At 43.6% G+C, this 12,806-nt stretch overlaps 1 protein-coding gene across 8 annotated transcripts in view; it reads left to right on the forward strand.

Moving 5' to 3' along the window:
• The window catches only part of PLEKHA7 (pleckstrin homology domain containing A7), a 231,690-nt gene that overhangs the window by 165,270 nt on the left and 53,614 nt on the right, over positions 1 to 12,806 (forward strand). For all 8 annotated transcript variants that reach the window (XM_037997516.2, XM_037997519.2, XM_037997517.2 and 5 more), the window contains one exon: positions 1,616 to 1,791. In XM_037997516.2, coding sequence (XP_037853444.2) covers positions 1,616 to 1,791 — 176 coding nt within the window. The remainder of the gene's footprint in view (positions 1 to 1,615; positions 1,792 to 12,806) is intronic.

A 12,806-nucleotide genomic window follows, 5' to 3' on the forward strand; every position in this document is an offset into this window, starting at 1 on the left:
AGAAGCATGTCATTGTCCAGTTTTTCATTTGTTCTCATTTTGTTTTCTCTGCCTGGTCCTTGCATGGGGTCTGCCTTTCATGCTGGATTCAGAGTATCGAACCAGTTATCTGTGTAATCATCCTCACTTCTGGATAGTACCTGGGAGCAATATACAGAGAAGCCTGGACTTAGAGTCAGACCTGGGTTCTAACGCTTCATTCTTTCAACAAATGTTTATTGAGCATCTGCTATGTGTCAGGCACTGTTCCAGGGGATATAGTAGTGAACAAAATAGCAAAGTTTCTACTCTCATGTAGCTTATATTTATAGAGGAAGGAGACAGATGATAAGCAGGTAATAAGTGTGTAAAATAAATAGCATCAGGTAATGGTAAGTGCTGCAAAGAATCTGTTACCAGGTGTGGAAATCTGGGAAAGTTACTTAACATCTCAGAGGTTCATTTGCTACATCTGTAAAACAGAGATTCTGTCTCCACCTCTCAAGGCTGTTAAGAGTTACAATGATATTAAATTGTGGAAGTACCTAGGACACACACAGTAGGTACTCAGGAAATCTTCCTCTTTTCACATCATCTTATGTAGATTTGGTGAGATTGTTCCTTGCAAACTTAAAAGATGGCTCTCTGGTTTATCAGAGCACAAGGGGAAAAACTGGTATTGTCTCTAATTTGCAAATCTTCCCAGTCATTTTTCAGTGGTCATTCTGAGTACCTATTTTCGAGATTTTTTTTTTTTTTTTGTAAGGATACATGTGAAAGCACCTTGAGGCAGAAGGACAGAGTAGGTTTGCAAGAATATTTAGTTAACTGTTGGTCATCTCTGTCCACCTCTGTAATGCCTCTCTTTTGAGAGCTTGTTTGGAGGTTCTAGCAGGGGACTGCAGCTACTTGTATACCCTTGACCGAAGACCAGTCCTCCTCTATCGTGGATGGTCTTCCTCTTGGACTGAGTGTGCAGCTTCAGGAGGGACGCATATGGAGCAGTGAGGGAGGAAGGGGATACCTGCTTAGCCAGCTGGATTAGCCAAATCAATCCTGGTGATCAATGGGGTGACAGATGTCACAGCCAGATTGCCCTCACATCCTATAGTGCCTCTTTTCGAGAGACAGAACAGCAGCTTCTTTCAGGAGCACACATCACACTTCATGCCTAAGCAGTGAAGCACAGTGAACATCCACATCAAGCCACCTGCTATTGCAGCCAGTTTTGAGTCAATTCTTGTCTGATTATAGCCAAAGCAGGAATCGCAGGCTTCAGCAAAAACAAAACAGGGATTCCCAAGAGTCTGCCTCTATGAAATGAGGGTTTTCTGAAAAGCCTGTTTCTCACATAAGCCTTGACTTTGTGCACAATCCCAACCCCCAAAGCAGGATTAAGATAAGTAGGAAACAGTTCCAGCTACAGGGCTTTTACTGTGGGGAGCAGACAGCTGTCACGGCCTGGCTGCACTAAGAAAGAGAAATCTAGCCTATGACGTTTTCTAGGAGTGGAAACAAGTTGGGTGGTGCTTGGACTTTTAGTCTGGAAGGGCCATAGTGCCTCCTTGCTTCTGCTCCTATAAAGGAAATGTGTGATAACCTCCCTCTGACCTGCATTTCTGTCTTCATGCTACAGGCTGTGCACACAGGGATGCGAGCGCTCATCTATAACAGCTCCACGGCGGGCTCTCAGGCCGAGCAGTCGGGCATGAGGACCTACTACTTCAGTGCCGACACCCAGGAGGACATGAACGCTTGGGTCAGGGCCATGAACCAGGCTGCACAGGTGCTGTCTCGATCATCACTGAAGAGGTTAGTCCTGATGGAGGGTCCCTGCCACAGCACCTCCTACACTAGGATTGGGACCCAGATAGGTCCTCTTGGGTGCCTGAGATTCCATTTGCTCACTTGTATTAAGCATTACCCTCTCTTTATAAACTTTCTTCATTAAACAAAAACACTAAGGCCTGGAAGGGTGAAATGACTGCCTGGGATCCACAGCCATGGAAACTGGCATGTGTGTGCTTCTCGGTTTTTCTTCCCTTATGTATGAAGGGACAACCTTGGGGCACCAGGTGGGGAGAGGACAGTCAAGAAAGGTCTTGCAAACTGAAAATCTGCTACAGACTAGCTGCCATGTTGCTGGGACCTGACCTGGGAGTGATCTTCCAGTTGCTGTCTCTCTGAAATAGTTCAACCAAGCATATAATCAGAGATCTTGAAATTCCTGAGTCTATTGGCTGTAGGTGATTCCCTGAGAGAAAACAAGAGGAATATGAGTGAAGTCAAGGGCTCAGAGAGAGAGATCAGAGTGGCCCTGAAAAAGTCTGGGTATACCTTTATCTGGCCTTCATCTCACATTGGGCCCATTCCTTCCTATCCTGATACTTTGCTCTTTGACAGTGTTCTTTCAGTGAGGCCTCAGAACTGAAGCGTATTCTCTTGCAACCTAAGGGTGGAACTTTTTAGTGACTGAAAATGGATTACACTGGTATGTTTAGCTTGTGAATCTTTCCACCTCACATATATGTGGTTTTCGAAATTCGTGGTACTTCCTAGCTTTATGATCTCTTTCATGCAGCATGCAGACCTCATGAAATATAAATAGAGGTATAAATAGTGACCACCATCAAGAGGCCAGGGTATGGTCAGGCTCTTCCCTCTGAAGCTCCCATAGCACTTCAGTCTGAGCATTTTTCACACTGTTTTTGTTTCCCCCTTCTGTCTAATTTTCAGTATCCTAGGCTTAAAGCAGAGATCATCTTTATATCTTGGTTTTGTTTTGTTTTGTTTTGAGATGGAGTCTCGCTTTTGTCGCCCAAGCTGGAGTGCAATGGCACGATCTTGGCTCACTGCAACCTCTGCCTCCTGGGTTAAAGCGATTCTCCTGCCTTAGCCTCCTGAGTAGCTGGGATTACAAGTGCCCGCCACCATGCCCAGCCAATTTTTTGTATTTAGTAGAGACGGGGTTTCACCATGTTGGCCAGGCTGGTCTTGAACTCCTGACTTCAAGTGATCCACCCACCTTGGTCTTCCAAAGTGCTTGGATTACAGACGTGAGTCACTATGCCCGGCCTGTCTTTATATCTCAATGCACAACATCTGACACATAGTAAGCTCTCAAATGTCTTTGAGTGAGTGAGTGAGTGAGAGATTAGACGAATGAATGAATGAAGATACTGAACAGGACAGGACCAAAGACTGCCCTAGGAGCTTCCACATGGGCCCTGAATCAGTAACAGTCAATTTTGGCTCTACTTTCTAGCATTGTCATCCAGCCTGCATTTTTCTGTTGTTTCCATAATGATGATCTGAAAGGCTCTGCCTGAGCCTGCGGGGCTCAGCTCACAGTGTGGTTGGCATCTCCCTTCTCACCGAAGGAGAAGGAAACTGGCTAGATTTGACACATCTTACTCCTAGTGCACAAGCTAGTCCCCAACAGTCACTGTTTCCTGGTCTTTATTCTTCATTCTTTTAATATACATATATGTTTACAGTATATGTGTATAGTCATTCCTTGGTATCCATGGAGGACTGGTGCCAGGAAACCCCACAGATACCAGAATACTCAGAGTCCCTTATATAAAATAGTGTATTTGCATATAACCTCCGCACATGCTTTAAATCATTTCTACATTGCAAGATTACATATAATACCTAATACAGTATAAATGCTATGTAAATAGTTGTTATACTGTATTGTTTAGGAAATAATGACAATAAGTCTGCATGTGTTCACTACAGACACAACCATCCTTTTTTTTCCCCTCTAAATATTTTTAATTTGTGGTTGGTTGAATCCATGGATATGAAACCCTGGATACAGAAGGCCGACTATGTGTGTATATATATGTGCATGTGTGTATATATATGTATACATATAGTTAAGTACATACAAATTTTTAAATGTATATTAATTGTATATTTAACTATATAATGAATGAAAACATTGTCAGTATAAAAATGCAAAAACTAAAGACAAAGATATCCCAAATCACCTTCTGAAGGTAATCTCTATAATCAGGTTAATTGACTTTTAAACTATTTTCTATGCATTTATATACGTATATGCACTTATATGTAAGTTTCTCTTGTGCTTTCTGAAAGCATGAATAATGACGTCTTAAAGATCACTAAATATCAGTATATATGAATCACCTTTAATTTTTACTCATATGGTATTTCAGTGTAGATGTACTGTAGTGTAGTTTTAAAACCTGTATTTAAAATTTCTGTATTAACCTTCTACAAGCCTCTGCATGTGTGAGTCTTTCAGATTGCTGGGTAAAAGTGTAACACGTTTTTAATTTTAACCAATACCACTAAATTGCCCTTTAAAGAAAAATGTGTGGCCGGGCGCGGCGGCTCACGCCTGTAATCCCAGCATTTTGGGAGGTCGAGGTGGACGGATCACGAGGTCGGGAGATCGAGAGCATCCTGGCTAACACACTGAAACCCCGTCTCTACTGAAAATACCAAAAATTAGCAGAGTGTGGTAGTGGGCACCTATAGTCCCAGCTACTCGGAGGCTGAGGCAGGAGAATGGCATGAACCCAGGAGGCGGAGCTTGCAGTAAGCAGAGATTGCCGGCCACCGCACTCCAGCCTGGGCGACAGAGCAACACTCTGTCTCAAAAAAAAAAAAAAAAAAAAAAGGCTGTGTATTCCACTAGTGAGTGTGTCGTTTCCCCATATCTTTGCCAATAGTTGATATTATGTCTTTTAATTTTACTGGCCTGATACATAAATAGTATCTGATTATCTTAATTTAATGTATATTTCCATGACGGTGAAGATCTTTTATATTTCCACTTTTTTTTTTTTTTTTTTTTTTTTAAAAGACACGGAGTCTCACTCTATCACTCACTGCTCGAGTGCAGTGGTATGATCATGGCTCACTGCAGCCTTGAACTCCTGGGCTCAAGCAATCCTCTCACGTCAGCCTCCCTAGTAGCTGGGACCTCAGCTGTGGGCCACCACATCATGCCTGGCTAATTTTAAAAGATTTTTTAGAGACAGGCTTACTATGTTGCCCTGTCTGGTCTTGAATTCCTTGCCTCAAGCAATCCTCCTAGCTCAGCCTCCTGAGTAGCTGAGATGACAGTCACCAGCCACCATGCCCAGCTCAATGGCCACGTGTATTTCCTATTAAGTGCATTTCCTGTACCTATCTTCTGCCCATTTTTCTACTCACTTGTTTGCCTTTTCTTGCTGCCTCCTTTCCTGTGTGCTCTGAAATCTGCCAAGGTTAGCAGTGCTGCTTAGCTTCTTGCAGAGGTTGATGATAGGCTACGGAATTTGTTTTTCCTCTTCTTTCAAAATCAGAATGCTGTTTGCCAGTTTCTAATATTCTGGCCTTTTCCCCCTTCCCTTTGATTCCTTAGAGATCACCCAATAGGTTTCTCGAGCCCAAATTCCCTTATGTCACTGGGGCACCACCGATAGCTGGGCCTGGAGCTCAACTACAGGAGAGTAGGGCTTCCTGTTCTTCCTCCCCGTCGTGGACTTTCAGGCTCTCTTAACCAGGTTTGTTCTCTTTTTCCTGGTGAAGATCATTCTTCTTAATGAAGATGTGGAATTAAACCCAGAAGCTGGAGAATTCTGCCTTCTCTGTTTATGCTGGGTCTTCTTCCCTAAGCAGAGACACCTACATCTGTTTTTTTAAAACCCTCCTTTATTTTAATAAATAGAAATTTTGTTTCTGTTTTGTTTTACTTTAAATAAACAAACAACTCCTTCTAGACTTTGCTTTTTCTGCCATTGTTCATGTGGACCCATTCCACTATGGATTTGTGCCCCACTTTCCATTTCTTGTACATGTCCTTTTATAATTTGAGCTCCAAGAGTTCCCTGTGTTATTACACTAAAGATGGCAAAATGGGTTTCTTCTTATGTCCCAACTTTGCTCAATTCATTGTGGCTGACTAGGATGCTAGGTAGGAGAGAATTTGAGAATGAGATTGAACTTTATAGGAAAAAAGTACATGACTGATAAATGATGTCTGGCTAGAACCCTTGAGGATTAATCTAGATAGCTGAGATTTGGGTATTTTTTAGCATCAGGTTTTGGTGTTGGAAGGGCTCCTCCCCTTTCCCTAGTCTCAGGCAATTGTATCATCCCTAATTTTTCTCTGACTTTGAGATGTATTCTTATTATGCTCTTAATAAACTCTTAAAACTTCATGATCATGTTTGCCCAGGGTTTTGTCCCTTTAAAAATAAAAAACACAAGGCCGGGTGTGGTGGCTCACTCCTGTAATCCCAGCACTTTGGGAGGCCGAGGCAGGCAGATCACAAGGTCAGGAGATGAAGACCATCCTGGCTAACGCAGTGAAGCCCCGTCTCTACTAAAAATACAAAAAATTAGCCGGGCATGGTAGCGGGCACCTGTAGTCCCAGCTACTCGGAAGGCTGAGGCAGGAGAATGACGTGAACCCGGGAGGCAGAGCTTGCAGTGAGCCGAGATGGAGCCACTGCACTCCAGCCTGGGCGACAGAGCGATACTCTATCTCAAAAAAACAAAACAAAACAAAAACCACACAGGCCAGTACAGTGGCTCGTGCCTGTAATCCTAGCACTTTTGGAGGCCAAGGCAGGCAGACCACTTGAGGTCAGGAGTTCAAGACTAGCCTGGCCAACATGGTGAAACTCCGTCTCTACTAAAAATACAAAAATTAGCCGGGCATGGTGGCAGGTTCCTGTAATCCAGCTACTCAGGAGGCTGAGGCAGGAGAATCGCTTGAACTCAGGAGGCAGAGGTTTCAGTGAGCCGAGTTCATGCCATTGCATTCCAGCCTGGGCAACAGAGTGAGACTTTGTCTCAAACAAAACAAAACGAAAAACAGAAAAAACAAAAACAAAAACAAAAAAAAGCCCAAGAAACTAAAACAAAATAAAAAACACAAGTTTTTCCAATAAAGACATAATAGCATTTCTCCATAAGTTTCTGAGAGCTGAAATTGACAGCCAAGCAAATACAGACTTACTGAATGTTCTATTTTTCCAGAATAAGATATTCAGACATTTGGTTGGTTAAAATTATTCATCAGGCAGACTAAATCTTGCCTGTCTTCCAGTTTGGTGTTTGGCCTTGGAAAAGCTCCATCTCTGTAAGTGGGTGGCCCCAACAGTAGCATTTCATTTGCTCCCTCTGTGATTCTTACCCAGAGGCTTCTCTCTTTATTCATATAGGCAGATGCTTCCTTTATTAGTGGTGGTATGTATTAGGACTGTTGATTGCAGATGACAGAAAATACAGAGAAATTTACCTTTAAAAGGAGGGAATTTATTGGTTCATGTCACTGAAAAGCTCAAGATAGATCTGGCTTTAGAAACAATGGGGTTCAAGGCTCAGACAACATCACTAGAAGTCATATTCTCAGAGTCTGGGCTCTTCCTGCCTGTGTGTTGAATTCAGTCTTGAGCTCCATGAGGAGGTCCCTGGCACATCTAGGGCCTGGTGGCAAGATAGCTGCAGTGGTCCCAAACTCATGTCATCAAAGTTAAAATCCAGTAGGAAAGAGCCAGAGTCTGGTCCAGAAGCTCTGAGATTCATACTGATTAGACAGGTTTAGTTTGCATTTGTGTCCCCAGCCATCTCCCGTGGCCAGGGACAACATCATGCTGATAGCGGAGGCCTGAAACACATGCTTCACTTCTGAGAACCAGGGGTGGAACCGTATCCAGGCCGTGAGGACTAAGAGCGAGGTAGTGTGGGTTCCCAAGGAAGTGTTAGGACTCTGTGGGCAAAGAACCATGGGCAGAAATGGCTTAATGGGACATGGTAAAGAGGGCATCAATAATCAATGTCCAGGCTGGCTGATTTATCCCTCACTTCCTACTATACCTATTTCTTTTGCCTTAAGAATCTCTTCCCAGTGCTTAGTCTCTGAAATCGGATAGACCTGGGTTCAGATCCCTGCTCTACTACTTTCTGGCAGTGTCATCTTGTGCAAATTATGCATGCTTTTGAAACCTTGATTTTTCTTAATTCATAGGCTTGCTACAAGGATTAAATTAAATGTATCAAGTGCTTGCTTAGTCCAGTGCCTGAGACATAGTAGGTGCTCCCTATCAGCTATATTAACTTCCATAGGATTTGCTTTGACAGTATTTTCAGCCGTTTTCTCTTTACCCCCTTCCAGTTTCATCATTAATTCCTAGATCTCAATGATGAGTCTCCTATGAACAAACTGCACTCTCTTCCCTGTCAGGATGTACTCATCTCCTAGCAGTGTGAGTTGTTCAACAGTTCAGGGTCCCTACAGCCCCATCCCTAAGTCCTATCTGTCTTCAGCTCCCACTTCCCCCAGCCTCTTCCTATTCTTCTGGCCCAGGAGCAGAGCTAAAAGCCCTCACTGCAACTCTGACGTTTTTATTTGAGACAAAGTCTCACTTTGTCACCAGGCTGGAGTGCAGTGGCATGATCTTGGCTCACTGCAACCTCTGCCTCCCAGGCTCAAGTGAACCTCCCACCTCAGCCTCCCAAATAGCTAGGACTACAGGCATGTGCCACTGTGCCTGGCTCATTTTTTTGTATTTTTTGTAGAGATGGGGTTTCACCATGATGCCTAGGCTGGCCTGGAACTCCTGGGCTCAAGTGATCCACCTACCTCAGCCTCCCAAAGTGTTAGGATTACAGGAGTAAGCCACCGCACCTAACCTGCACCTCTGACTTTTTGTTCTCTTGTTTGTTACACAGGCTTCAGAACTCCATGATAGACATGAATTCCAGTATTTTTGAGATCCCACACCATGTGCTGTGAGGGACACCCTGCACTACTGGCAGGGCCTACTCTCTACCCCTGCCAGTCATCTTCTGCCCCACGTCCATATTCTTCCACTGGCCATGCTGTGGACTCTAGTTTTTGATTCTCTGCAACCTTTTTGAAATCTGCCTTACCAACTTCCCCCATAATACTCCCTTTTCTATCTTGTCTAAGGATGTTTTTTCCTCTGTAATAAGCTAAAGCACTAAGTAAGGAGGTTGTTTGCAGCTCACAAAACTGACAAGTGACCCACCCAGGCAGGAGGGCATATCAGAAACAGAACTCATCTTTTTTCTCAATTTTCCAACCTCTGTGTTCTCTGGAGTAGCTGCAGTCCTGTCTTGGGACTAAAGAAACTTACAGTAGAGTCACCTTTAGAATAAAGTCCAATTTCCTTAGTCTTTGGAAACTCTGCATGGACCTGGTCCCTACAGAGACCTTTGGTTCATCTCCTGCCATTTCCCATTCTCTGTGGCATGCTGAACTTCTTTCAGCAACTTGAATTGGTGCATTTGTTCATGCATTCATCCATTTAGTCTTTTATTCTGTAAATATTTATTAAGGGTGGCCAGGTGTGGTGTCTCATGCCTGTAATCCCAGCACTTTGGGAGTCCTAGGCAGGCGGATCACCTGAAGTCAGGGGTTTGAGACCAGCCTGGCCAACATGGCAAAACTCTGTCTCTACTAAAAATACAAAAATTAGCTTGGTGGCACACGCCTGTAATCCCACCTACTCAGGAGGCTGAGGCAGGAGAATCACTTGAATCCGGGAGGAGGAGGTTGTAGTGAGCTGAAACCACACCACTGCACTCCAGCCTAGGTGATACAGCAAGACTCCATCTCAAAAAAAAAAAAAAAAAAAAAAAAAGTTTTTATATATATATATATATAGAACTCCTGAGCTCAGATGATCTACCCACTTTGGCCTCCCAAAGTGCTGGGATATATATATATATGGCATACTGTGGGTCAAACATGCTAAGAATACAGTAGTATTCAAAGAGAGAGAGGCAAGATGCCATGCTGCTTACATTCTGGAGGGGTGGGGCAGGAAGACAAACCATAAACAGGAAAACAAGAAATCATTAAGACAATTTGTATCAAGATCTATGCATGAAGGCAGTAAGACCGAGTGATAAATTAGGGTAGGACTAGGGCAAAGGAGTAGCCACTTTTGTTTGGGTGGTCAGGGAAGGATTCTAGATGGGGCCTGATTGATACAAGAAAGTCAGATACACAAAACTTTGAGGAAGAGTGTTCTGGGCAGAGGTGATGGCATGTACAAATGAGCGTAGAGCATGGCTGAACCAAAGTGAGCAAGGGGAGAATAGACTGATGAGGTGTGGGAGGATACAGGTTCTTCTCATGAGGCAACCAGGATCCCTCTGGGCTTTGCTCACCCACTTTACCAGCCCTCTCACCTGCACCAGGGCAACCCCAGCATATCCTCAGGTTAGCCTAGAAGAATGATATTTCCTCCTTTCCTGACTATTCAGCGTGTCAGATGTCCCTGTTTGTAGTACACTGTCATTCCTTATTCATAGGTCTTTCATGCTAAAGTTATGCTGACCTGCTTTCTCATTGTCACCCTTACCAGACTTAAAGCTCCTTGAAAATGAGACCTGCATAGGTCTCACCTGTCAGTGCCTGGCATATAATAAGTGTTCAGTTAATGCGTAGATACATGGGGGTTTGGGCTACAAATTTTCATGTGCAGTTATCCAAAGAGCTGAAATCTCAAGAAGTTTTATCTTTCACAAATGGAGGTATAAAAAAGGAACACTTCTTCATTTTTTGAGGAAGCGTCAGCAGTTTTACAAACATACAATGCTTACACACAAAGTCAACCTTGTGATAATGCACTTTCAAGGAGTCAAATTTGCAAAAGATGTGTAAAACAAATTAGAGCGTTCTAAAAGTCTTTATACAATTTGTACCTCCAGTATTGGGAACAACGTGAAGGTGAAACACATAACGTAGCAAATTGGCCCTATGTGTGAAGGGACAGACGTTATACATGGTTGAATAATTTGGTAGGGGAGATTTCTGGTATTTTTTGCTTGCATTTTAACTTTTATGTTTTTCAAAATACTCGCTGTACTTGCATTTAGAGAATGGTTGTAGTATAGAAATGTAGTATTTGCTGTCCATTTGAAACTCTGGTTCTTGCTCAGCTGTTGCAATTAAGCGCTCTTCCCCTTTTGCATCACCAGTGATAATTAGCTTTTAAACTTTTGTCTTTCACCATTAAGTAGCCCTGTACACTTACTGTAGCTATTTTGCAAGGGAACAGTTTTACTGATCTCTTCCATTGTTCTGTAAGGAATACAGGATGAAGGAATACTTGGCTTTTCCATTACTACATCTGGCCTTTAGGATTTCAGCATTCTGGATTTTCATCATTTTGCGAGGGAACAGTTTTGCTGATCTCTTCCATTGTGCGGGAATACAGGAAGAAGGAATGATATTTGGCTTCTCCATTACCACATCTGGCTTTTAAGATTTCAACATTCTGGATTTTAATCTTTTGGGATTGTAATTTTCGACTTTAGGGATTTTGACCTTTCGGGATTATGGTGTTCATGATTGTATCTTTCGAGATTATGATCTGCAACAGGTACATAGATGTTTGGCTGGCCAGGTGGGTAGGCAGATGAACGGATGAACAGATGAACAAAACAGTTGAGAAACCTCTACCTATAAGATGTTCCAGTGAGGATTTGGGATGGCTGGGAGTGATCAGAACATTCTCCTGGGACTCGTGCGTGGGGGATCGACCTGCTCAGAAGTGGCCCACACATTTTGGGTTATTTGCACTGTCTTTGAGAGCTAAGTCTTTGGCCTTCCAAACTCTAATCACCATCGGCAAAGTGTAGCTGGACAGCCCCGGAGACTGGACTAGCCTCTTGGATCCTCACCAGAAGTAATTTATAGACATGTTTTCAGCCTTGCACAGGGCTTTGGAGTCGTATCAGATGAGGTTTGAGTCCTGCTTATGTCACTAGTTGCATGATCCAAGGCAAGTTGGCTAATCTCTCTGAGCATCACTTTCATTCCCCTTTTTTTTTTTTTTTTTAATGAGAGGGAGTTTGGCTTTGTCATGCAGACTGGAGTGCAATGGCACGATCTCAGCTCACTGCAACCTCCACCTCCCAGATTCAAATAATTCTCCTGCCTCAGTTTCCTGAGTGGCTGGGACTACAGATGCCTGCCACCATGCCTGGCTAATATTTTTTGTATTTTTAATAGAAATGGGGTTTCGCCATGTTGGCCAGGCTGGTCTTGAACTCCTGAGCTCAGGTGATCCACCTACCTTGACCTCCGAAAGTACTGGGATTACAGATGTGAGTCACCATGCCCGGCCACTTTTATTACCTTTCATGAAAGAAAAATGTCTCTAGCACTGTGGGTTTGTGTGATGGTAAGAAGAGGTAGTAAAGTGCTTAGCTCAGAGTTTTGCATTCAGTAAGTGCTCAGTCAGTGATGGCTGCCGCTGCCAGATTCCTGTCCTTTATTAGAGTCCATTTATTATAGGTAATCCAGTAGTTGTGTGTGCCCTCAGCCTCTCTGGGCTCAGTCCCGACCTTGTAGAATTGTTACAGGGATTATAGGTTGTCCGTAACAGATTCCTAGCACACAGTGGGACCTAGCGTATGGTAGCAATAACCAAGCCCTGGCCATTAAAAAAGTGTATCTCCCAGACCGTGACTGCTGGTTTCCCTGGGGAGAAGGAAAGTGAGTGAGCATGGTGTGTGCTAGAGCTTCAGGGTGGCTCAGGTTGAGCTGTGACTGGTGGCATGGCTTACCCAGGTAGAAGAAACAGAGAAGGATTCTCCAGGCAGGAATGAACAAAGTGAGGAGGGCTGGCAGGCCTGGAGTAGCTTTTTCCTTTTCTTAATCTGGTTTGTCAATCCCTACAGCTTTAAAAGGGACTTTGCCAATAGCTGCTCTACTGAGGCAGGAGGCAACCTCAGCCTAGCATTCTGGTTGTTTCGTTTATTCTGCAGCCTTGCTCTTCTCTGTGGGAGGGAGGCCTGAAGGATTGTGGAGGGTGTCATCA

This window comes from Chlorocebus sabaeus, chromosome 1 (genome assembly GCF_047675955.1).
Source record: "Chlorocebus sabaeus isolate Y175 chromosome 1, mChlSab1.0.hap1, whole genome shotgun sequence".
Taxonomy (NCBI): domain Eukaryota; kingdom Metazoa; phylum Chordata; class Mammalia; order Primates; family Cercopithecidae; genus Chlorocebus; species Chlorocebus sabaeus.